General features: G+C 64.8%; 2 protein-coding genes across 9 annotated transcripts in view; both read left to right on the top strand.

Annotated features, from left to right (window-relative positions):
* The window catches only part of LOC115655650 (laminin subunit beta-2-like), a 37,872-nt gene extending 23,373 nt beyond the window's left edge, over positions 1-14,499 (top strand). Inside the window, exons 23-34 of the mRNA XM_030571389.1 lie at positions 720-937; positions 4,139-4,235; positions 4,352-4,724; positions 4,888-5,072; positions 5,607-5,848; positions 6,587-6,790; positions 7,489-7,633; positions 11,601-11,808; positions 12,011-12,152; positions 12,879-13,055; positions 13,727-13,886; positions 13,977-14,499. Coding sequence (XP_030427249.1) covers positions 720-937; positions 4,139-4,235; positions 4,352-4,724; positions 4,888-5,072; positions 5,607-5,848; positions 6,587-6,790; positions 7,489-7,633; positions 11,601-11,808; positions 12,011-12,152; positions 12,879-13,055; positions 13,727-13,886; positions 13,977-14,113 — 2,288 coding nt within the window. The 3' untranslated portion in view covers positions 14,114-14,499. The remainder of the gene's footprint in view (positions 1-719; positions 938-4,138; positions 4,236-4,351; positions 4,725-4,887; positions 5,073-5,606; positions 5,849-6,586; positions 6,791-7,488; positions 7,634-11,600; positions 11,809-12,010; positions 12,153-12,878; positions 13,056-13,726; positions 13,887-13,976) is intronic.
* Positions 14,500-20,080: 5,581 nt separating this feature from the next.
* Positions 20,081-24,433, top strand: part of LOC115655651 (ubiquitin carboxyl-terminal hydrolase 19-like) — a 44,053-nt gene continuing 39,700 nt past the window's right edge. For 6 of the 8 annotated variants that reach the window (XM_030571394.1, XM_030571397.1, XM_030571391.1 and 3 more), the window contains exons 1-2: positions 20,104-20,188; positions 22,062-22,211. The gene's annotated coding sequence lies outside the window, so the exon portion shown is untranslated. Of the gene's footprint in view, positions 20,189-21,083; positions 21,105-22,061; positions 22,212-24,433 lie in introns of those variants that run through there. The other 2 variants (XM_030571395.1, XM_030571396.1) reach the window with 2 other exon arrangements.

Raw genomic sequence — 24,433 nt, 5'->3', positions numbered from 1 at the left:
CCCGCCACCCCCCCGGGACCGGGTGCACAGACTCCCCCCTCCCCGAGTGCACAGACCCCCCCCGCCCCTCTGGGACCGGGGGCACAGACCCTCCCCCCTGCCCCCCACAGACCGGGCGCACAAACCCTGCCCTGGGACTGGGCGCACAGACCCTCCCCCCCCACCCCTGTGGGACCAGGCGCACAGACCCCCCACACTCCCTAAGTGCACAGACCCCATCACCTCCCTGGGACTGGGCGCACATACCCTCCTCCTCACCCCCCTGGGACCATGTGCATGGACCCCCCTCCCCAGGACTGGGTGCGCAGATCCCACCTCCCCGAGTGCACAGACGCCCCCCGCCTCCCTGGGATGGGGTGCATAGACCCCCCCACCCCCAGGGCCCAGGTGCACAGATGCCCCCACCCCTCCTGGGACCGGGCACACAGACCCGCCCTTCACCCCCAGGGACCAGGTGCACAGACACCCCCACCCCTCCTGGGACCGGGCACACAGACCCACCCTTCACCCCCAGGGACCAAAGTGCACAGACACCCCCACCCCGCCTGGGACCGGGCACACAGACCCGCCCTTCACCCCCAGGGACCAGATGCTCAGTTCTCTCGATGGATACTGGTGCCAGTGCCATGCAGCCGGGCCCTATCCCATCCTATGCCCTTAGCCAGGGTCTCAGCTGGGCCCCCGTTTCCTGCTGATGCCCCTGCTGTCTGGGTTCCCAGGCTGCTCCTGTAACGTCCTGGGCACAGAGAGCAGCGAGTGCAGTGCGCAGGAGGAGTGCCAGTGTGATCGGCGCAGCGGGCAGTGTCAGTGCTTGCCCAGCGTCCAGGGGCAGAGCTGTGACCGCTGCATCCCCAATTTCTGGAACCTGGCCAGTGGGAAGGGCTGTGAGCCCTGCGCCTGCCACCCCCAGCACTCACTGGGCCCCGCCTGCAACCAGGTGAGAGCCAGCAAGGGGAGGGGTGCTGGGCTGGGGAGGGGGCAGAGGCAGGTCAGGGGAATATCATGGTCCCCAGGAGCGGGGCTACGGCCCCAGGTTTTACTCCTGGGGGAAATCTGTGCCACTGTGCATGCACAGAATTTATGTTTCCCGCAGATTTCTTTGCTTCCCCGCAGAAAAATGACTTTCTGATGGGGAAGCGAAGGGAAGCCACAAGAGCAGTGATGTGACCCTCCCCAGCAGTATATTTTGGGTGCCAGCAGAGAGGTAAATCACCATGGGTGGGAGTCAGACTGAGGAAGACCCTGGTGGTGGCTCTTACCCTGCGCCAGGCTCAGCTGCTGGTCCCGGCTGGGCTGGGGAGGATGGGACTCCCTCTTCCCTGCATGGCATCTGGGGCTGTGTCAGACCCATCCTGAGATTTCTCCCCTGGCTGCAGGAAGCTTTGCCAACTCCTACTCGCTTCTAAACCCATTGCTTCTCAGCTGCAGGGGGAGGGATCCCTTTACAGGGGGATAGCTCAGCGGTTTGAGCATTGGCCTGCTAAACCCAGGGCTGTGAGCTCAGTCCTTGAGGGGGCCACCTAGGGATCTGGGGCAAAACCAGTCCTTGGTCCTGCTAGTGCAGGCAGGGGGCTGGACTTAATGACCTTTCAGGGTCCCTTCCAGTTCTAAGAGACATTATATCTGTCTATAAGGTGTGTGCATAACTGGCTGGATAACCGTACTCAGAGAGTAGTTATTAATGGCTCCCAATGCTGCTGGAAAGGTATAACAAGTGGGGTTCCGCAGGGGTCTGTTTTGGGACTGGTTCTGTTCAATATCTTCATCAACGATTTAGATGTTGGCATAGAAAGTATGCTTATTAAGTTTGCGGACGATACCAAACTGGGAGGGATTGCAACTGCTCTGGAGGACAGGGTCAAAATTCAAAATGATCTGGACAAATTGGAGAAATGGTCTGAGGTAAACAGGATGAAGTTCAATAAAGATAAATGCAAAGTGCTCCACCTAGGAAGGAACAATCAGTTTCACACATACAGAATGGGAGGAGACTGTCTAGGAAGGAGTATGGCAGAAAGAGATCTAGGGGTCATAGTGGATCACAAGCTAAATATGAGTCAACAGTGTGATACTGTTGCAAAAAAAGCAAACGTGATTCTGGGATGCATTAACAGGTGTGTTGTAAACAAGACACGAGAAGTCATTCTTCCGCTTTACTCTGCGCTGGTTAGGCCTCAACTGGAGTATTGTGTCCAGTTCTGGGCACTGCATTTCAAGAAAGATGTGGAGAAATTGGAGAGGGTCCAGAGAAGAGCAACAGGAATGATTAAAGGTCTTGAGAACATGACCTATGAAGGAAGGCTGAAGGAATTGGGTTTGTTTAGTTTGGAAAAGAGAAGACTGAGAGGGGACATGATAGCAGTTTTCAGGTATCTAAAAGGGTGTCATCAGGAGGAGGGAGAAAACTTGTTCACCTTAGCCTCCAATGATAGAACAAGAAGCAATGGGCTTAAACTGCAGCAAGGGAGATTTAGGTTGGACATTAGGAAAAAGTTCCTAACTGTCAGGGTAGTTAAACACTGGAATAGATTGCCTAGGGAAGTTGTGGAATCCCCATCTCTGGAGATATTTAAGAGTAGGTTAGATAAATGTCTATCAGGGATGGTCTAGACAGTATTTGGTCCTGCCATGAGGGCAGGGGACTGGACTCGATGACCTCTCGAGGTCCCTTCCAGTCCTAGAGTCTATGAATCGCCATTTATTTATTTAGCTGCTCCCCCATCCACCCAACCCCGCTGCTGAGCCTCTCACCCCCACACACCCAGAACCCCCCCGATGAGCCACACTCCCACTGCACACAGACCACCCCAACGAGCTACCCTCTCCTGGATCCCCACCCCACTGAGCCCCACTTCCCCAGCATCTGGGCACCCCACTGAGCCCCCCAGCACCCTGCCAAGCTTTATCCCCCCCACAGCCAGATCCCTGCTGGATCCCAACCACCTTCATCTGGACCCCCCTGCAAAGTCCCATCACCATTGCGCCCAGAACCCTCCAACAACCCCCTGTGTATCCAGATCCCCCCCGACCCAGATCCCCCACTGAGCCCGCACCCAGATTGTCCCACCCTCTCAACCCACCCCTAGATCCCCCCACACCTCCCACACTAAGCCCCCCGACGCTAAGATCCTGCCTGGCTGAGCCTGCCTGCCCACACTGGTGCACCTGGCATGGAGGGGCAGGGCCGTGGGGTGTTTCCGGGGCAGGCCTGGTCCCTGTGCCGTGTCAGGGTTGGGTGCAGCCTCACTGCTGAGTCCATGTCCCGGGGGAAACTGCACCATGATCTCCCACCCCATGCAACCAGGGGCCTGTGCACCCCAATGCCAGGCTGGAGCCGCCACGTTCTAATTACTTGACACAGAATGCCCTCCAGAGTCAGCAGCTTTGGGACTGGCTCTGGGGGCCCCCTGCAGGGATCCCACTCTCCCAATGCCCCTCGCCCAGCGCCTGCAGCGACTCAGCCAGCGCTGTCCCCTGGCGCGACACAGAGAGTCCTTAGGGCAGCCCAGAGAAGTGAAGGTTGCAGCATCGGCCGTCCTGCTCAGCCAGCGCCCAGCCCCTTGGTGCAGGCTCTGTCTATCTGCCCTCCTTCGGCAGAGCCCTGGCTCCTGCCAGCCCCCAGCTCTTCCCCTGTCCCCCAGTGCTTTGATCTCAGCTGGGGACTGTTCAGCCCCCCAGGGGAGGCAGGTCCCTCTGGGGCTTGCGTGCTCGGTGCCAGCGTCCTGGCGAGTGGAGTCGCCAGTGTCTTCTCAAATGCCCCACTGACATGGGGAGCAAGGCCCAGGCGGCCATGTCGCTACCCCTACCCTGAGAGCAACCGGCCCTTCCCTGCCCGCTGGGGAGCCAGGCAGCATCGCAGGGAAACCGAGGCACAGACAGGCTTCATAAAAACATGACCAGATATTCCCACGTTGTCACAGGGCCTGGGGCAGGGGGACGGGGCCTGGAATGGGTGAGGGGCTAGTATGATGAAGAGACCTTGGCACTCGGAGGAGGAGGCGAGGTAGTGGGACCCCTAGCTGAGAGGTCTATCCCCCCCTCCCCCCCGGCTGAGTTGCCCCTGCCCCTCCCCATACAGGCCACCTCCAGGGTGGGGAGGGGCTCGCATGCACTGACCATAGGCAGTGTCTGTCTTCAGTTCACAGGGCAGTGCCCGTGCCGGCCGGGCTTCGGGGGCCGCACCTGCGCTGACTGCCAGGAGAACCACTGGGGGGATCCCAGCCTGCAGTGCCTAGGTTAGTGTGTGGGCGGGGGCAGAGCAGGCTGGGGTGCCCTGCTGGCAGAGTGCACGAGGCACTGGGGAGGGTGCCAGGCTCAGGGCACACAGCTGACGTGTCTCTGCTTTCCATAGCCTGTGACTGTGACCCCCGCGGGGTCGCAAGCTCCCAATGCCACCGCGCCACCGGGCACTGCTCCTGCCGCCAGGGGCTGTCGGGCGTCCGCTGCGACCAGTGCGCCCGCGGCTTCTCCGGTGCCTTCCCCGACTGCCAGCCCTGCCACCAGTGCTTCGGGGACTGGGACCGTGTGGTGCAGGACCTGGCTGCCCGCACCCGGGGCCTGGCACTGCGCGCCAAACACATCCAGCAGACGGGCGTCGCAGGCGCCTTCGAGAGGGACTTCCGCCAGCTGGAGGAGAAGCTGGGCACGGCCCGGGCCATTGTGGACGCCCGCAATGCCACCGTGGCAGCTGTGAGCCAGCTGCTGCGCACCATGGAGGAGCTGCGGTGAGCAGGGGGTGCAGAGACGCCTCGCCCAGCGCCTGGGCGTGGGTCATGGGGGTGGGACTGAGGCCACGCCAGGCAGAGATCAGCGTCCCACAGGCAGGGTGGGGAAGGCAGGAGCAAGGCTGGTGCTGTGCCCCAGGGCCTCACCCTGCCCTGCCCACAGGCAGCACATCGGCGAAGCCACAGAGACACTGACCCAGCTGGAGGGCGAGCTCACCGTGGCACAGGATGAGAACTACAACGCCAAGCGTGCCCTGGGCACCCTGGACCGTGGCGCCCGCGGCCTCAATCTCACCTTGCATGACCTGGCACACCAGCTCCACCTGCTCAAGAACTCCAACTTCCTGGGTGAGCTGGGCCCTGGCGGCGGGCTCTGGGGCTGGCACCACGGGGGACCTGAGGAGCCCCTGGGGCAGGGGCTATGGGGGGTGGCACCGGGGGCCCCAGTAGTGAGGGCTTTCAGGAGGCAGGAGTCTCACTGGAGAACTCTGGGGGGACTGGCATTGAAGGGCTCAGGGGCTGGAGCAGAGGGCCCCTAGGACGGAGGCTGTGGGGGGCTGGTACTGGGCAATTCTGGGGAAGCTGGAGCAGGGGGCCCCTAGGACGGAGGCTGGGGGGGGCTGGTACTGGGCAATTCTGGGGAAGCTGGAGCAGGGGGCCCCTAGGACGGAGGCTGGGGGGGGCTGGTACTGGGCGGTTCTGAGGGGACTGGAGTAGGGGGCCCCGGGGGCAGAGGCTGCAGGGGGCTGGCACTGGGTGGTTCTGGGGGGGCTGGAGCAGGGAGCCCCCGGGACGGAGACTGTGGGGAGCTAGAGCAGGGGGCCCCCAGGAGGCTCCCTGCCCTGGGCCAGTGTCTCTCACTGCCCGTCTGCTCCTCCCCAGGTGCCTACGACAGCATCCGCCAGTCCCACGCCCAGTCGTGGGCGGCTGAGCACGATGCCAATGCCTCCAGTCTGGCGGTGCCCAGCTCTGTGAGCGACTCAGCTGCCACGCGGCGCCGCTCGGAGCAGCTGGTGGCGCGGAGGAGAGACGACTTCAACCGCCAGAGTGCAGCCAGCCGGCGGGCGCTGAGCCAGCTGGCCACCAGGGCCGAGGCACTGCAGCTGCGGGAGCTCAACGAGAAGGTGGGGCTGGGGGGATACTGGGGCAGGCGAGGGGCAGGCAGGGGATAAGGGGGAAGTGGGGCGGGCGGGGGGTGGGCAGTGTGGGGTGGGCAGGGGCTAAGGGGGAAGTGGGGCGGGCAGGGGCTGGGCAGTGTGGGGCGGGCAGGGGCTGAGGGGGAAGTGGGGTGGGCGGGAGATGGGCAGTGTGGGGTGGGCAGGGGCTAAGGGGGAAGTGGGGCGGGCAGGGGCTGGGCAGTGTGGGGCGGGCAGGGGCTGGGGGCTGAGGGGGAAGTGGGGCGGGCGGGAGATGGGCAGTGTGGGGCAGGCGAAGGCTGGGGGCTGAGGGGGAAGTGGGGTGGGCAGGGGCTGAGGGGGAAGTGGGGCGGGCAGGGGATGGGCAGTGTGGGGTGGGCAGGGGCTGAGGGGGAAGTGGGGCAGGTGGGGGATGGGGGCTGAGGGGGAAGTGGGGCGGGCAGAGGCTGGGGGCTGAGGGGGAAGTGGGGTGGGCAGGGGCTGAGGGGGAAGTGGGGCAGGCAGGGGCTGGGCAGTGTGGGGTGGGCAGGGGCTGAGGGGGAAGTGGGGCAGGCAGGGGCTGGGCAGTGTGGGGTGGACAGGGGCTGAGGGGGAAGTGGGGCAGGTGGGGGATGGGGACTGAGGGGGAAGTGGGGCAGGCAGGGCAGCAAGCCCATGGCACAGCAGCTCCAGGCGGCTACCCCCAGCTCCCGGGGTGTCCAGCCCACAGTGCCCTGCTGCTCACAGGTGTGTGGTGCCCCTGGGGATGCCCCGTGCTCCAGCAGCCCCTGCGGAGGGGCCGGCTGCCGGGACGAGGACGGCAGGCACCACTGCGGGGGCCTCAACTGCCAGGGGGCGGTGGCCACGGCCAGCAGCGCGCGAGAGCGGGCCCGGCACACCCAGGCCGAGCTGCATCAGGCCATGGGTGAGGTGGACGAGCTTTTCCACAAGGTACACGATGTGGGCAGGGAAGGGAGCGTGGGAAGGGGGTGGGCAGGAGGGGAACCTGGCACGGAGAGGGACCCCAGGGGCAGGGCTTGGGCTGCAACTCCCATCCGTGGGCAGGGGCTGTGGGCGACACATGGCTCCCCCGTTCGTGGGCAGTGTGGGCGCGTGGCTCCCCCATCCATGGGCAGTGCCCGTGGACAGCGCATGGTTCCCCCATCCATGGGCACTGTGGGCACGTGGCTCCCCCGTCCCTGGGCAGTGCTCGTGGGCAGCACATGGCTTTCCCATCCCTGGGCAGTGCCCGTGGGCAGCACATGGCTCCTCCGTCTCTGTGCAGCGTGGGCGCATGGCTCCCCCGTCCCTGGGCAGTGTGGGCGCGTGGCTTTCCCATCCCTGGGCAGTGCCCATGGGCAGCACGTGGCTTTCCCGTCCCTGGGCAGTGCCCGTGGGCAGCACGTGGCTCCCCGTCTCTGCACAGCGTGGGCGCATGGCTCCCCCATCTCTGGGCAATGTGGGCACGTGGCTCCCCCAACCCTGGGCAATGTGGGTGCATGGCTTTCCCATCCGTGGGCAGTGCCTGTGGGCAGCATGTGGCTCCCCTGTACCTGGGCAGTGTGGGCGCATGGCTGCCCCATCCCTGGGCAGTGTGGGCGCATGGCTGCCCCATCCCTGGGCAGTGTGGCTCTCACCTCTCTGGGCAGGTGGCCGAGGCCAAGGGGAAGGCTGACTCAGCCCGGCTGAGCGCGCAGGCGGCGCTGGACAAGGCCAACGAGACCAGGGCGCGTGTGGAGCGCTCCAACATGGCTCTGCGCGAGCTCATCCACCAGATCAAGAGCTTCCTGAGCCGTGAGTGCCCAGCCCCAGCCACCCGCCAGGGAGCCCCTCCCCTGCGCCAGCTGTCACGGGGTCTGAGACGATGCTGTTCTGGCGGGACCCAACTGAGAGTCCCAGTTCAGGACCAATTGCTCAAACAGGGCAGTCGCAGCCCAAGGCTGGGGTTTTTCCGCCTCTAAGGCACCAAACCAGCTGCACAAAGAGGACTCTGGTCTAACCCCACTGGCTAACCACAAGTCACACAAGCAATTTCCTTAGACACTCCAGTCTCCCAGTATCACCACCAGTGCCACCCGTCCTGGGGATGAATGGTTATGAAAACCAACACCCCAGTAAAAGAAAAAGGTTCTCTCGATCCCAAAGGACCAAGCCCCAGACCCAGGTCAATATACACATCAGATCTTACCCACAAATCACGCTGGTGCCAATCCTCTAGAATCTAAAGGTTTATTCATAAAGGGAAAAAGGTAGAGCTGAGAGCTAGAATTGGTTAAATGGAATCAATTCCATACAGTGATGGCAAAGTTCTTAGTTCAGGCTTGTAGCAGCGATGGAGTAAACTGCAGGTTCAAGTCAAGTCTCTGGAGAACATCCCCCTCTGGGATGGGTCATCAGTCCCTTGTTCAGAGCTTCAGTTTGTAGCAAAGTCCCTCCAGAGGTAGGAAGCAGGACTGAAGACAAGATGGAGATGGGGCATCAACCTTATATAGGCTCTTCCAGGTGTAAGAACACTTCTTTGTTCTTACCATGGAAAATTACAGCAACATGGAGTCTGGAGTCACATGGGCCAGTCCCTGCACACCCTGCTGAGTTACAAGGTGTATCTGCCTCCTCTCAATGGGTCAGTTGTGTAGCTGATGGTCCTTAATGGGCCATCAAGCAGGCTGGGCAGAGCTAACACCAACTTGTCTGGGATGTCTCCCAGAACTACAGCATCGATTTGAAATACAGACAGTATAGAGCCAATACTTATAACTTCAACTACAAAATGATACAGACACACAGACAGCATAATCATAACCAGTAACTTATAACTTGCTCTTAGACACCTTATATGACCCCCTTTACATAGGATTTGGTGCCACTACAGGACCTTGGTTGCAACCCATGTTCTGTATGGTCCCAATTTATATCTATAACGTCACAGGGTCCCCGGGCGATGCTCTGGAACTGCTCCCCACAAAGCCAGGCAGGACTTTGGGGAGCCTCCTCTCCCTTGGAGCAGACTGTCTCCAGGGCAAGAAGCTCACACGTCTTCACCTCCTGGGTCTCTCCTTGGAGCATTCAGCATCCTCTGCCCCTTCGTGCGCTTCCCACAGTGAGCCCACCCCAGCGGGGTCCTGGGGAAGCCACAGGGTCCTGCACCCCCACTTTGCAGTCAGATGTGACTCTCAGCCAGCCAGTAAAACAGAGGTTTATTCGATGACAGGAACAGGGTCTAAAACAGAGCTTGTAGATACAGCGAACCGGACCCCTCGGCCGGGTCCATTCTGGGGGGCAGTGAGCCAGACCCCCACGTCTGCACTTCACTCCTCGTCCCCAGCCAGCTCCAGACTAACAACCCCTCCAGCTCCTCCTCACTGCTCAGCCCCTTTCCCAGGCCAGGAGGTCACCTGATCCCTTTGTCTCCAACACCTTCAGCTGGCACCTTTGCAGAGGGGGGGCCCAGGCCATCAGTTGCTAGGAGACAGAGTGCCAGGCATTTAGGTGCACTGGCCCCTTCCTCTGCAGCAATCACACCCCCTTATTCCACCACCTAGATATTAAGAACTGCCATGGGGACACTGAGGCACCAACACAGTATTCAGAGAAAACATTAAGAACATTCCCAGTTCGTCACACAAGTGCGCTGGGGCTGTCGCGTGGGTACCCCAGGGCAGGATGTGTGTTCTTGTGGAGCGGGGATGGAGGATGGCAGGGCACTGGGTGGGGAAGGGAAGGAATGGGGGGGCACGAAGGCAGTGGGTTGTCGGGGGGCAAGTACTGTCTGGGGAGCAGGCCAGGACTCCCAGGCGGTGTCAGCAAAGGCACATTTTGGGCCTGGGGCGGGCACTGGGGGGTAGTGGCATGGAGAGCACAGTCTGGCGGGGTGTTGGGGTGGGGCAGGGCAGGCACTGGGGGGGCAGTGGCATGGAGAGCACAGTCTGGTGGGGTGGTGGGGTGGGGCAGGGCAGGGACTGGGGGATGGGGCGGGCACTGGGGGGCAGTGGCATGGAGAGCACAGTCTGGCGGGGTGTTGGGGTGGGGCAGGGCAGGGCGGGCACTGGGGGGCAGTGGCATGGAGAGCACAGTCTGGCGAGGTGTTGGGGTGGGGCAGGGCAGGGCGGGCACTGGGGGGGCAGTGGCATGGAGAGCACAGTCTGGCAGGGTGTTGGGGTGGGGCAGGGCAGGCACTGTTTGGGGGATGGGGCGGGCACTGGGGGGGCAGTGGCATGGAGAGCACATTCTGGCGGGGTGTTGGGGTGGGGCAGGGCAGGGCGGGCACCGGGGGGGCAGTGGCATGGAGAGCACAATCTGGCGAGGTGTTGGGGTAGGGCAGGGCGGGCACTGGGGGGGCAGTGGCATGGAGAGCACAGTCTGGTGGGGTGTTGGGGTGGGGCAGGGCAGGGACTGGGGGATGGGGCGGGCACTGGGGGGCAGTGGCATGGAGATCACAGTCTGGTGGGGTGTTGGGGTGGGGCAGGGCAGGGACTGGGGGATGGGGCGGGCACTGGGGGGCAGTGGCATGGAGAGCACATTCTGGCGGGGTGTTGGGGTGGGGCAGGGCAGGGCGGGCACCAGGGGGGCAGTGGCATGGAGAGCACAATCTGGCAAGGTGTTGGGGTGGGGCAGGGCAGGCACTGTTTGGGGGATGGGGCGCGCACTGGGGGGGCAGTGGCATGGAGAGCACAGTCTGGCGGGGTGTTGGGGTGGGGCAGGGCGGGCACTGGAGGGGCAGTGGCATGGAGATCACAGTCTGGTGGGGTGTTGGGGTGGGGCAGGGCAGGGACTGGGGGATGGGGCGGGCACTGGGGGGCAGTGGCATGGAGAGCACAGTCTGCTGGGGTGTTGGGGTGGGGCAGGGCAGGGCGGGCACGGGGGGGGCAGTGGCATGGAGAGCACAGTCTGGCAGGATGTTGGGGTGGGGCAGGGCAGGCACTGTTTGGGAGATGGGGCGCGCACTGGGGGGGCACTGGCATGGAGAGCACAGTCTGGTGGGGTGTTGGGGTGGGGCAGGGCAGGGCACTGGGGGGGCAGTGGCATGGAGAGCACAGTCTGCTGGGGTGTTGGGGTGGGGCAGGGCAGGGACTGGGGGATGGGGCGGGCACTGGGGGGCAGTGGCATGGAGAGCACAGTCTCCTGGGGTGGTGGGGTGGGGCAGGGCAGGGACTGGGGGATGGGGCGGGCACTGGGGGACAGTGGCATGGAGAGCACAGTCTGGCGGGGTGTTGGGGTGGGGCAGGGCAGGGCGGGCACTGGGGGGGCAGTGGCATGGAGAGCACAGTCTGGCGGGGTGTTGGGGTGGGGCAGGGCAGGGACTAGGGGATGGGGCGGGCACTGGGGGGCAGTGGCATGGAGAGCACAGTCTGGTGGGGTGTTGGGGTGGGGCAGGGACTGGGGGATGGGGCGGGCACTGGGGGGCAGTGGCATGGAGAGCACAGTCTGGCGGGGTGTTGAGGTGGGGCAGGGCAGGGACTGGGGGATGGGGTGGGCACTGGGGGGCAGTGGCATGGAGAGCACAGTCTGGCGGGGTGTTGGGCTGGGGCAGGGCAGGGACTGGGGGATGGGGCGGGCACTGGGGGGGCACTGGCATGGAGAGCACAGTCTGCTGGGGTGTTGGGGTGGGGCAGGGCAGGGCGGGCACTGGGGGGCAGTGGCATGGAGATCACGGTCTGGCGGGGTGTTGGGGTGGGGCAGGGCAGGCACTGTTTGGGGGACGGGGTGGGCACTGTGGGGGGGGAACGGGGGCAGTGGTTCTGACCCGCTCCCCGCTCCGCAGAGGAGGGGGCCGACCCCGACAGCATTGAGGTGGTGGCCGGGCGGGTGCTGGCGCTCTCCATCCTGGCCTCGCCCGACCAGATCCGCCACCTGGCCGAGGAGATCAAGGAGCGCGTCCGCAGCCTGGCCAACGTGGATGCCATCCTGGAGGAGACAGCAGGCAATGTGCGCCGGGCGGAGCAGCTGCTGCAGGACGCCCGCAGGGCCAGGTGAGACCATGGGGCGGGGTGCCAGGCACACCGGCTCTGGGGCTATCCACCGGTGACGCCCCCCAGGCCTGCCGCGACGCTGTGGGGAGCCCACTGTAACGGGCAGGAGAGCGGGGGCTGGGCCCCGGCCCCAGGAAGGGGCGGCTGGGCGAGCGGTGGGGCGAGCCCAGGGCCCCATGTGTTGCCGTGTGCCCGGGTGCAGGTCGCGGGCAGAGAGCGTGAAGAACGGGGCTGAAGTGGGGAGGCGGGCGCTGGAGGATGCCAGGCGAGCCCAGAGCGCCGCTGAGAGCGCCATCCGCAGCGCCAGCAACGACATCCGCCACACGGAGGGCACCCTGAGCACGGTGAGCCGGGGGGGCCTCAGCCAGGTACCCCCAGCCCCACGGCAAGGGGCTGGGCAGCTCTGTCCTCCCCATGGGCTGGGAGGGAACAGCCTGCGCACTTCCCTTCCGTGGGCCGGGGTCACGTGGCCTCCGCACCTCTGAGCCCAAGCTCCTGGGCTGCAGCCCCTGCCAACCCCTGGGAGCTCTGCCCAGCCAGGCCACTGAGCGAGCCCCTGCTCGGAGTGTCCCCCTGTGCCACGCGGCCGGGGCCGGGTTCCAGTCCTGGCTCAGTGGGGAGCAGCGAAGGGGCAGCCCGGCCAGCCCATCTTGGCCTCCTTCCTCATCTCTCCCGCGTCAGCCAGCCCTGTGCCTAGCCCCTCTCCCTGCAGGCCCTGCTGGGCTCACAGCTGCCGGCCAACTCTCCCTTGCTACGGGTCAGCTGGCCAGGCACTGGGGCTCCTGGGTCTTTCTCGACACTCTGGGACGGTTCCTGCCAGTCCTGCTGCCCCAGCCAGTCACTGACCCAACAGCTCCTGCCCCCTGCGGTGCCCAGGGGCATTTGAACTCTTCTGCACCATGGGGCAGCGATGACTCCGTCCCCACCAGTGTCACAGCCAAGCCCCCCTTGGTCCTGGCGGTGCCGGGGCTGGGCCCAGAGTGCTCATACGATCACAGCCAGCCTGGACAGCGCTGGGAAGGGGCCTGCCAGGGTTGGGGGCTCCCAGGTTGATGCCACTTCTCGGGCAGATCCAGCTGCAGACGGCGAGCACAGAGCGCCAGCTGCAGGGTGCCATGGAGCATGTGGGGCAGCTGGACAGCCAGCTGGGCGCACTGAAGATGAGACGGGCCAATAACAGCCTGGTGGCCACACGGGCCAAGGATGTGGCCGGCGCCGCGCACGCCCAGGCTGGGGAGGTCAAGCAGGTGAGTGGGGGCAAAGGAGAGGAAACCCAGCTGGGGGCCCAGGGACTGGGAGGGGGCTTGGCTCTCTGGTTCAGGGCTGGAGGTGGCCAGGGGTGGGGCGCCATGCTGGCTCTGTCCAGGGGTCTGTGCTAGCCCACGGGGTGGGGAGAGGGGGGGAGGAACTGGGCTGGCCCTGGGGGGCAGCCCCATTGGCCCTCATTAGAACATAAGAACGGCCGTACCGAGTCAGACCAAAGGTCCATCCAGCCCATTATCTGTCTACCGACAATGGCCAATGCCAGGTGCCCCAGAGGGAGTGAAGCTAACAGGCAATGATCAAGTGATCTCTCTCCTGCCATCCATCTCCATCCTCTGACGAACAGAGGCTAGGGACACCATTCTTTACCCTTCCTGGCTAATAGCCATTTATGGACTTAGCCCCATGAATTTATCCAGTTCCCTTTTAAACATTGTTATAGTCCCAGCCTTCACAACCTCCTCAGGTAAGGAGTTCCACAAGTTGACTGTGCACTGTGTGAAGAAGAACTTCCTTTTATTTGTTTTAAACCTGCTGCCCATTAATTTCATTTGGTGACCCCTAGTTCTTGTATTATGGGAATAAGTAAATAACTTTTCCTTATCCACTTTCTCCACATCACTCATGACTCGGGTGGCTGTGTCTGGATACACAGTTGGCAGAGGGGCGGCTGGAGGCCGGGTACCAGGCGGCACAGGAGCTGGTGCAGAGCCAGGCACGTTCTGCGCTGCAGGCCAGGCACCGGGCGGAGCGGCTGCGTGATGAGGCCAAGGCTCTCCTGCAGGATGCTCAGGGGAAACTGCAGCGCCTGACAGGTGAGGAGTGAAGCAGGGGCACTGCGGAAACAGCCCTGGGCACTGCCCATGCCAGGGGGCCAGCGCTTACCCTGCATTGTGTCTCCCCAGCGCTGGAGGGGTCGTACCAGGAGAACGAGCGGGTGCTGGAGGAGAAGGCGGCCCAGCTAGATGGGCTGGAGGCTAAGGTGAAGGGCATCGTGGGTGCCATCAACCAGCAAATCCAGATCTACAACACCTGCCAGTGACCCCAAGTGCCCCCCCAGCCTGTCACTCCCATCCCTCAACCCAACCAACCCATACCCATGCCCAGCCCCCTCTCCACGTCTGCCAGGGCCTGGGCTCCCCTGCATGGCTCCGACCCCCTGGGAGAGCCCTGCCCCCTCGGGACGTCGTGGGCCCCTGTCCTGGGCTGGCACAGTGCCCCTTCCGCAACCCAGGGCTCTGCGCTGCCTCCAGCCGGGGGCAACAGAACCCTGGCCCAGCGCTAGGCTGGGGGGCTGACGGGGACTTGCGCCCGCCACAGTGGGCAGGGCACAGGGGTCACGAGACAAGGTCTTGCATCCTGTGGCGCTTTACCCTGGCACATGGCGGGGGCAGCTTGCGTGTGAATAAAGCCCTCGCCTGGACTCACTGCCTCTCCTTGTGTGTGGTTCATGGGCTGGGGACAGGTGCAGGACTGCCGTGCCGCCAGGTCCCAGGCATATGCTTCTCTGGCACACACTGCCTGCCCTGCCCCCACCAGCTCTCATGCAAACCATGGCAGCCAGCAGACTGTGTCCTCCATCACTGCTCCAGGCTGCTCAGAGCCGGAGCTGGGCCTGGCCTGGGCACGTGTGAGGGGAGGGAACATGGTGGGTTGGTAGCAGAGCTGCCAGCTGTGCACCCACCCAGCGGGGCGGGGGGAGCTGCGTGGCCATGAGGGGAAGGGCAGCCCTTATGCCCCAGCTCCTCTGCCCTCTAGATCCTCTCACAGAATCATAGACTATCAGGCGTGGAAGGGACCTCAGGAGGTGTCTAGTCCAACCCCCTGCTCAGAGCAGGACCAACCCCAACTAAATCATCACAGCCAGGGCTTTGTCAAGCCTGACCTTAAAAACCTCTAAGGAAGGAGATTCCACCACCTCCCTAGGGAACCCATTCCAGTGCTTCACCACCCTCCTAGAGAAATAGTGTTTCCTAATATCCAGCCTAGGCCTCCCCCACTGCAACTTGAGACCATTACTCCTTGTTCTGTCATCAGGTACCACTGAGAACAGTCTAGATCCATCCTCTTTGGAACCCCCTTTCAGGCAGCTGAAAGCAGCTATCAAATCCCCCCTCATTCTTCTCTTCTGCAGACTAAACAATCCCAGTTCCCTCAGCCTCTCCTCATAAGTCATGTGCTCCAGCCCCTTAACCATTTTTGTTCCCCTCCACTGGACTCTTTCCAATTTTTCCACATCCTCCACGTAGTGTGGGGCCCAAAACTGCGCACAGTATCCAGATGAGGCCTCTCCAGTGTCGAATAGAGGGGAATGATCACATCCCTCGATCTGCTGGCAATGCCCCTACTAATACAGCCCAAAATGCCCTTAGCCTTCTTGGCAACAAGGGCACACTGTTGACTCATATACAGCTTCTCATCCACTGTAACCCCTAGGTCCTTTTCTGCAGAACTGTTTCCTAGCCATTCGGTCCCTAGTCTGTAGCAGTGAATGGGATTCTTCTGTCCTAAGTGCAGGACTCGGCACTTGTCCTTGTCGAACCTCATCAGATTTCTGTTGGCCCAATCCTCTAATTTGTCTAGGTCCCTCTGTATCCTGTCCCTACCCTCCAATGTATCTACCACTCCTCCCAGTGGAGTGTCATCTGCAAACTTGCCGAGAGTGCAGTCCACACCATCCTCCAGATCATTAACGAAGATATTGAACAAAACCAGCCCCAGGACCGACCCTGGGGAACTCCGCTTGACACCAGCTGCCAACTAGACATGGAGCCGTTGATCACTACCCGTTGAGCCCGACGATCTAGCCAGCTTTCTATCCACATAGCACATCCCCTCTGACCAATCCCCTGAAGGCCAGATGCTCCTGTGTGGCCCTGGGCCCACGAACAGCCCTGTAATACAGACATGCAGCTCATCTAGCCTCACCCCTGCACGGCGCAGGCCACAGAGTCTCACCCAACCCTTCCGGGCATAGACCACAGCCTCTGCCTGAGTCACTGACGTCCACCACTGCCACTAGTTCAAAACAGCCAGTGCCGCGTGCCCCAGGCTGCAGGGGAAGGCTAAACTCCCCCAGGGGAAAGTTCCTTCCTGACCCCAGATCTGGTGATTGGTTAGACCAGAGGTGGGCAAACTACGGCCCGTAGGCTGCATGCGGCCCACGGGATCCTGCCTTGCCGCGAGCTCCTGGCTCAGGAGCAACGCTTTGCAGAGCGGGGCTGCAGACCCTGGCCTGAGCCGGTGCTCGGTGCTGTGCGCTGGTGGTGCGTGGCTGGATCCAGCTGAGCAGCACGGCTGCAGTGCTGCCAGCCACCAGTGCTCCAGGCGGCACGGTAAAGGGGCAGGGAGCGGGGGGGGTTGTATAGAGGGCAGGGGAGTTCGGGGTGGTGGGGAGGGGGTGTGGATAGGGGTTGGGGGGGAAATGGGGTTGAATGGGAGCAGGGGTTCCAGGAGCCATCAGGGAATGGGGGGGTTGGATGGGGCAGATAGGAGGTGGGGGCTGGGCCATGACCTCCTCCCCTAAGCAGCTCTCCATACAATTTATGAAACCCGATGTGGCTCTCAGGCCAAAAAGTTTGCCCGCCCGTGGGTTAGACCCTGAGCACATGGGCAAGACCTGGCAGCCAGACACCCGGGAGAGAAGTCTCAGCAGTGACTTGGAGCCCTTCCCAGCTAGTGTCCCATCTCCGGCTGTTGGGATCGTGCTGCTGGCACTCCCAGATCGGCTCCATGCCATCGGAGGCAGCCCCATCACACCATCCCCTCAAAAACGTATCAAGCTCAGGCATGAAGCCAGTTCGGTTTTCTGCCCCCTCTGCAACTCCTGGGGGGCTGCTCCAGAACCTCACTCCTCTGATGGTGTCACAGAGTGTGGGGGAGTCTGGGCCCTGCACCCCCCACTTCCTGCTATTCACAGGGACTCTCAGCCAGCCGGTAACGCAGGTTTATTAGATGACAGGAACATGGTGTCATCCTGGCAGCCCTGCTCTGCACCAGTGTGTTGTGCCAGTGGGTTCGTTCTGAGCCCAGGGAAGTCGTCTAAAAGATGCACCCAGCGCCCTGCCTGCTGCATTGCCACGCATGCTTCCCGCTCTGAGGGCCTGGTGAGGGGCTGAGAACCATTCCCCATCCCACAGCTACTGCAGCTGCTCAGGGGACGGACGCACGCACCCCCTTTGGGAGGGGGGGCAGTGGTGACCCCTTGACTGGGTTCGTCTCCCCTGACTTTAGGGCATGGCACCTTTGCACCATCTAGCCTGCGCTAACAACACTGGGGGAGCGGGTCTGAGCTGGAAACTGTTAAAACCAGCACCCGGCAGGCCCCAGTACAGCATGGCCCTGGGCCGTGGGTACTGCCAGGGTCATGCCCTGCTGGCAGGAAATGAGCGGGGGGGTGACATGGGCTCCCGCTCTGGGACCACTCTGGGGTCTGAGCTGTAAGTGCCCAGCCTCCACCTCCCCCAGTACGTCCTGCTGCCTGCCAGGCCCTGCGCTCAAGTGGTGGGCACAGGGCAGGGAGCAGCATGCCCGCCCCAGAACACCAGCTGGGGTGCCGCCCGCTGTCCTTGGGCTCCAGGGCACAACCCCAGATGCCCTGTAGACAGGGTGGGACTTTTGCACCTCTCTCTGCAGCCTCAGGCAGTGGCTGCCGTAGCCGAGTGGGGATGGCCCATCGGGTGGTTCTGGGTTCGTGCGTCACGGAGTTACAGGCTGTGTGCATTGCCTGGGCCTTCAACCAGCCTCACTGCAGCATGCTGGTCCCTCCAGCCCCCCCCTTCCACGAGGCCAGGCCCCACAGCCTGACCAACCCCTGGACAGAGCCTGCCCGTGCCGGCCCTCCCATAACTCCTGCCAGTGCGTCTCACCGCCATCAGCCTGCGCACAGGGCTTTCCCCTGGGCTGCAGGGCCAGGAGCATCCAGTGGGTCACCTGCAATCCCCCAAGGCAAGGCCAGGCCCAAGCTGCCCAGCTCTGCTGCACCCACGGCCTCTCGGTGTCTGTGGGGTCCTGCTCTATCCCTGCAGTGAGCCTGGCACCGGCTGGGCCTGTGCCCTCCAGGACACTGGCTGGCCCAGTCGTGCAGCAGTGACATCCCAGCCGGCCGGGCCTCCACATTCTCCACTGGCGCAGATTCCAGCCCCAGCCTGCGTCCAGCCCCGGGACACGCAGCCTGGAGCGGGCCAGAGTGCCCAGGGACCCCCCCCACTACAGCCTGAGCACAGCGCGCGGGGCTGGAGCGCCAGACGGCCCAGCTGGGGACCCGCCAGGGGAGGCAGGGCGCTGCGGGGGCAGGGCAGGCTCCCAGGGGGTCAGAGAGCAGCGGGTCTCCTCTGGCGCCGCCCAGGTGCTGCCAGGCCAAAGGAGCCAGCCCGGGGCACAGCGCCCCCGGCCCCTCCCACTCGGACTCCCCCCCGGGCACAGCGCCCCAGGCCCCTCCCGCTCGGAACCCCCCCCAGGCAGAGCGCCCCCGGCCCCTCCCGTTCAGAACCCCCCCCGGGCACAGCGCCCCCGGCCCCTCCCGCTCGGAACCTCCCCCGGGCACAGCGCCCCCGGCCCCTCCCGCTCGGAACCCCCCCCGAGCACAGCGCTCCCGGCCCCTCCCGCTCGGAGCCCCCCCCCCGGGCACAGCTCCCCCGGCCCCTCCCGCTCGGAACCCCCCCCGAGCACAGCGCCCCCGGCCCCTCCCGCTCGGAACCCCCCCGGGCACAGCTCCCCAACCCCTCCCGCTCGGAGCCCCCCCCCGGGCACAGCGCCCCCGGCCCCTCCCGCTCGGAACCCCCCCCCGGGCACAGCTCCCCAACCCCTCCCGCTCGGAGCCCCCCCCTGGGCACAGCTCCCCCGGCCCCTCCCGCTCGGAACCCCCCCCGAGCACAGCGCCCCCGGCCCCTCCCGCTCGGAACCCCCCCCGGGCACAGCTCCCCAACCCCTCCCGCTCGGAGCCCCCCCCCGGGCACAGCGCCCCCGGCCCCTCCCGCTCGGAACCCCCCCCGGGCACAGCTGCCCCGGCACCTCCCGCTCGGAGCCCCCCCCGGGCACAGCGCCCCCGGCCCCTCCCGCTCGGAAACCCCCCCCCGGGCACAGCTCCCCAACCCCTCGCGCTCGGAGCCCCCCCCCGGGCACAGCGCCCCCGGCCCCTCCCGCTCGGAACCCCCCCCGGGCACAGCTCCCCAACCCCTCCCGCTCGGAGCCCCCCCCCCGGGCAGAGCGCCCCCGGCCCCTCCCGCTCGGAACCCCCCCCGGGCACAGCGCCCCCGGCCCCTCCCGCTCGGAACCCCCCCCGGGCACAGCGCCCCCGGCCCCTCCCGCTCGGAACCCCCCCCGGGCACAGCTCCCCAACCCCTCCCGCTCGGAGCCCCCCCCGGGCACAGCGCCCCCGGCCCCTCCCGCTCGGAAACCCCCCCCCCGGGCACAGCTCCCCACCCCTCCCGCTTGGAGCCCCCCCCCGGGCACAGCGCCCCCGGCCCCTCCCGCTCGGAGCCCCCCCCGGGCACAGCTGCCCCGGCCCCTCCCGCTCGGAGCCCCCCCCGGGCACAGCTCCCCCGGCCCCTCCCGCTCGGAGCCCCCCCCCGGGCACAGCGCCCCCGGCCCCTCCCGCTCGGAGCCCCCCCCCGGGCACAGCGCCCCCGGCCCCTCCCGCTCGGAAACCCCCCCCCGGGCACAGCTCCCCACCCCTCCCGCTCGGAGCCCCCCCCGGGCACAGCGCTCCCGGCCCCTCCCGCTCGGAAACCCCCCCCCCGGGCACAGCGCTCCCGGCCCCTCCCGCTCGGAACCCCCCCCGGGCAGAGCGCCCCCGGCCCCTCCCGCTCGGAACCCCCCCCCGGCACAGCGCCCCCGGCCCCTCCCACTCGGACCCCCCCGGCACAGCGCCCCCGGCCCCTCCCGCTCGGAGCTCCCCCCGGGGACTGGCCCCCGTGGTGATGTCACAGGAACAGTATTATCATGGCGTCACTTCCGGGGCTGGCCCCGTGTCTGCCTGTCACCCGCTCCCCTGTCACGTGGAGCCCGGACCCGGCTTCCGGAAGTGCGTCACGGGCTCGGGCCTGTCTCCTGCTGAGTCCGCCCGCGCGGAACTTCGGCTCGAAACAAAACAACCCGCGGAGCCGCCGGGCGGGGGGTGAGAGCGGGGGGGCAGCTCCTGGGGGGGGGGAGCGAGAGCGGGGGGGCAGCTCTCCGTTGGGTGCGGGGTGGGGGGCAGCTCTCCGGGCGGGCGGTGCGGGGGGGGTGAGAGCGGGGGGGGGCATCTCGCTGGGGGGGTGAGAGCGGGGGGGGGCAGCTCCCGGGGGGGCAGTGCTGGGGGGGGCGAGAGCGGGGGGGGTGGTGCTGGGTGGGTGAGAGCGGGGGAGCAGCTCTTGGGGGGTGGGAGCGGATGGGGCAGCTCTCCGTTGGGTGCGGGGTGGGGGGCAGCTCTCCGGGGGGGGCAGTGCTGGGGGAGTGAGAGCAGGGGAGCAGCTCTCCCGGGGGGGCAGTGCTGGGGGGGCGAGAGCGGGGGGAGCAGTGCTGGGGTGGTGAGAGCGGGGGGGTGGTGCTGGGTGGGTGAGAGCGGGGGAGCAGCTCCCGGGGGGGGCAGTGCTGGGGGGGGTGAGAGCGGGGGGGTGGTGCTGGGTGGGTGAGAGCGGGGGAGCAGCTCCCGGGGGGGGCAGTGCTGGGAGGGTGAGAGCAGGGGAGCAGCTCGCGGGGGGGCAGTGCTGGGGGGGGTGAGAGCGGGGGAGCAGCTCTCGGGGGGGCAATGCTGGGGGGGGCAGCTCTCCATTGGATGCGGGGTGGGGGGCAGCTCTCCGGGGGAAGCAGTGCTGGGGAGGGGCAGCTCTCCGTTAGATGCTGGGGGGGGCAGCTCTCTGGGGGGGACACTGCTGGAGGGGGTGAGAGTGGGGGAGCATCTCTCCGGGGGAGCGGTGCTGGGGGGGCTGCCCCAGGGGGGTTGTATTGCCCCCCAAGGGTTCCCCTCCCCACCCCTGGCGCTGCTCCTGTCTCTGGGCCCTGGCAGGTGCTGTGCTGGGCCCTGCTCCTGTGCACAGAGCAATTGGGGCCAGGTGGGTCCGACTGACAGGGGCAGCTGCTGCCCCTTTGCTGCTTTGCATCTCGGAGCCTGTTCTGCATCTGGACCCAAGGCCCCTGCACGGCCGATGAGACGGGGGGCAGGTGGCCTGGGCTGCGCTTGTCGCCTGGAGCCTTGGTCCCTGTGCTCGCCTGTCAGTGGCTTTGCCCGCGGTCCGGATGTGGCTGGCAAGGAGCACGGGAGAGGGTGGTGCGGACACCCCAACAGTGCGTGTGGCTGTGCCCTGACGGGGAGCTGCCTGTTCCTTCGGTTGTACCAACAGTGCCAGTGCTTGAAGCCCAAGGAAGCAGGAGTCAGACGCGTGAGCCCTTGGGGCTGTTTCTGAGCCATCTCTGCAGCGGTGCACGAAGCGGGACGCAGAGCCAGCGAGGGAAGCGTCCTTGGCTCTAATCAAAAAAGGGAGAAGCCAGGAGTTAGTGGAGAGAAGATAGTGTGAAAGGGATTAGAAAGGGGCGGAGGAGCCTTCTGGGAAGGGGCAGGAGGTGGGGACTGCAGCTGCCAGACCACGGCATGGTGGGCTGGCTGATCCCAGGGGGGGAGGGAGTGCAAGGACTGGGGAGTACAAAGTGCATTAGGTCAGAGCAGTCAGGCTAGAATGGCACCTGTAACAGGGCAGCCCCGTGTGTGGGGCTGAACAAGTCCGAAGCAGTGGGGGGCCTGGAAGGGCCTCAGCTGGAGAGTTCTGTAAGCTGAAGAGCAAGCACTGGGTAGCTCCTGGCCTGTGTCCCCAAGGTGCGTGGTGCCTGCTGTAACCTGGGGGAGCCCATGTCCCCAGGCGGGGGCATGGCGTTCTGGTGGGGGAATCAGAGAATCCTTCCCTCTTCCCTGATGCTCCCTGCAGCTCGTTCGCCAGGGCTTTCTTGGATCCAGCTTGAAGGAACTTGGATGTGGGGCTTTCAGCTACTGCCAGTCTGATCTTCCTATCTCCTAGGTGTGTCTAAGGCGCTTACCCCTACCGCCCATCAGTGCCAGCGTACAGAAATGGAGCAGAGGGGCTGGCGTCGCGCCAGGACATGTCTGAAAAGGATCCTAGAAGCTAGGAGTTAGGTCCAGGCTCTCTGAGGCAGACCAGGCCCCAAAGGTGCATGTTCCATTGTCCAGGCAGGCAGCGAAGTGACCACGCTGAGCAAGTGTGAGAGGCAGGCAAGAAGCAGGGTGTGACGCTGCCCTGCTCCAGACGAGCAGACCAGGCATAACTCCCTGCAGGGCTGCGTGCACGCTCGGAGCTCCCTGGCAGCGCCCTGGCTGAAGGGCTGGCTTGGTGACTTACGTGCCATTGAAATGAACACAGTGCCAAACCTGCTGCATTGCTTAGACAAATTCTGGGGTGCAAGTGCCAGTCCTCACGTGGGGGTAAGGGCCTCGCTGGGCTGTCCTGCCTCGTCCCTTGTGAGCTGCCGGGGATGGCCATCTGCTCTGCAGGAGGGGAATGCAACTGACAGGCCACTTGGCTGGACCCAGTCCTGCTCCTCCTGGATTGTTCACATGCAGGCCTTGGCCATGCGAGGAAAACTGCCAAAAACCACCGCTGAGCCCAGTGCTAGGTGCTGTAGTGTAGACAGACCTTGTTCAGAGCAGCTCAAGCTGCCATGGGGTTGCAGCGGCAGCCAGAGGCCCGCCTAGAGCAGGACTCCCAGCATCGCTGCCTGCTGGGACCACGTGCAAGCTCCCTCTCGGGCAGCCGGGTTAGAGTGTTAAAGTGCCCTGTGCAGGCGCTGCCTGGAGGCAGTCTCTTCTGGCTGGGAGTGACTTGGGCATGGATCTAGCAGTGCACCTCACTCCGCTCTCCACCATCAGCTGCCATGCCCAGTTCTGCATTCCCTTCCTCTTCCTGGGTCAGGGCTTCAGCCTAAGTGTGACCTGCTTCTGCCTGCGCCTGGGCAGCGGGGAGGGTGGGGGTAGGACTCCACGCTGGCTGCTCCTAGGGCTTGCTGGAGGTTTGACTGCTGGTGCTCAGCTCATGCAGTGTGACAATCTGGGCCTGTCCCTGGGTGCGAGCCTGGGAGGAGCTGCGTTTGGCAATGTGTGGAGGTGTAACGTGGAGTCGCACTTGGTGGCCTAGGCATGTCTAGAGCACAAGTGTCCCGGTCACTAGCCAGGCAGCAGGAAGGCTGCAGCCTTTTCGTATTTACCACCGAGATTGGGCTCCCTGACAGGGCTGTGTCTGCGTGTGTGTAACTGGCCTGGCAGGTGTGTGTGCACCAGGAGTGACCAGCAGCTCGCTGCCCCGCTGGCGGTGGCAGCTGTTCTCATGGACTGCTCCCCCCACCGCTGGGCACTGGAGCCGAACCTGTGGCAGGTCCCCAGCTGCTCCCCACAGCCTGTCCCTGGAGTGGGCCTGTGCTCAGTGCTGGAGAGCAAAAGTGAAACCAGGGTCTGGCAGCCAGAGCCCGGAGAGCCAGGGTGACCTCAGCCAAGTACACGCCGTGGGCAGGGAGTCTCCCGCCGGGAGCGGGCTGCATACGCTGCCCAGCAGACACCTCACTGCCTTTCCTGGCCAAGGTGTCTCGTCACCGCACCCAGTCGCTGCTCGCTGCCGTAACGGAGCAGGGTGTGCCTGGGGTGGGCAGACTCTCTGTGCATAGGCTGCAGAAGGGGCGAAGGAGACTGTCTCTTGCTGGAGCGAGCAGCTTCCATCTGTCCCAGGAGCAGAACGATTCCTTCCTTCCTTCCTTCGCTGGTTTTGGGCTTCAGCCCCTAGTACTTGTGCATCCAGTTTGCTTAAATGGCCACTCCTGAAACTGCTCTCCTGCCGCCATGGCCATGTGCCAGGCAGCCCCGCTAAGCCCCCGTAGGAGTGCTGAAGTAACAGTCCTGTTGCTCACACCCCTCACCTCCGGAGACAACTCAGTGCCTAGCCAGCACTCTGGCAGGCTTTTCTGGGGGCCACTGTTCCCATGAGGGGCCAGGCCGCGTTACGCCACTTTACGGACTTTGCACGCCCATGCAGCAGATCCTGTTAGCTCCTCTCAGGAGCACCTACAGGCCCACGTTCTCTGGCATCAAGCAGCTGGGCTAGACTTTGTTACTCGGGGTCTGAAGCATGGAGTATTTTGTACATCCGAGCCCTGGGTGAGGCCAAGCCATCCTCTGGCCGGCCTTCTTGGATTGCACTGGGCAGGCATCACCACTGCCTGTCAGCTTGGTTGGGTTCTGTCTGGATCACTTTGTGAGGCTGGCTCTGCCCAGCCCAGGCAGCCCTGCCACTTTGGGGGAAGGTAGAATCCCCCGCTGTTGTTGGGTTTTCACCAGCTCGTACGATTTGGTGCCCCTAGGCTGGGGGGTGGGTAAAGTCAGCAGGAG

The sequence above is a fragment of the Gopherus evgoodei genome, chromosome 7 (assembly GCF_007399415.2).
Source record: "Gopherus evgoodei ecotype Sinaloan lineage chromosome 7, rGopEvg1_v1.p, whole genome shotgun sequence".
NCBI classification, from domain to species: Eukaryota; Metazoa; Chordata; order Testudines; family Testudinidae; genus Gopherus; species Gopherus evgoodei.
Note: the sequence above shows the minus strand (reverse complement) of the source record. Positions and strands in the feature narration are given on the sequence as shown.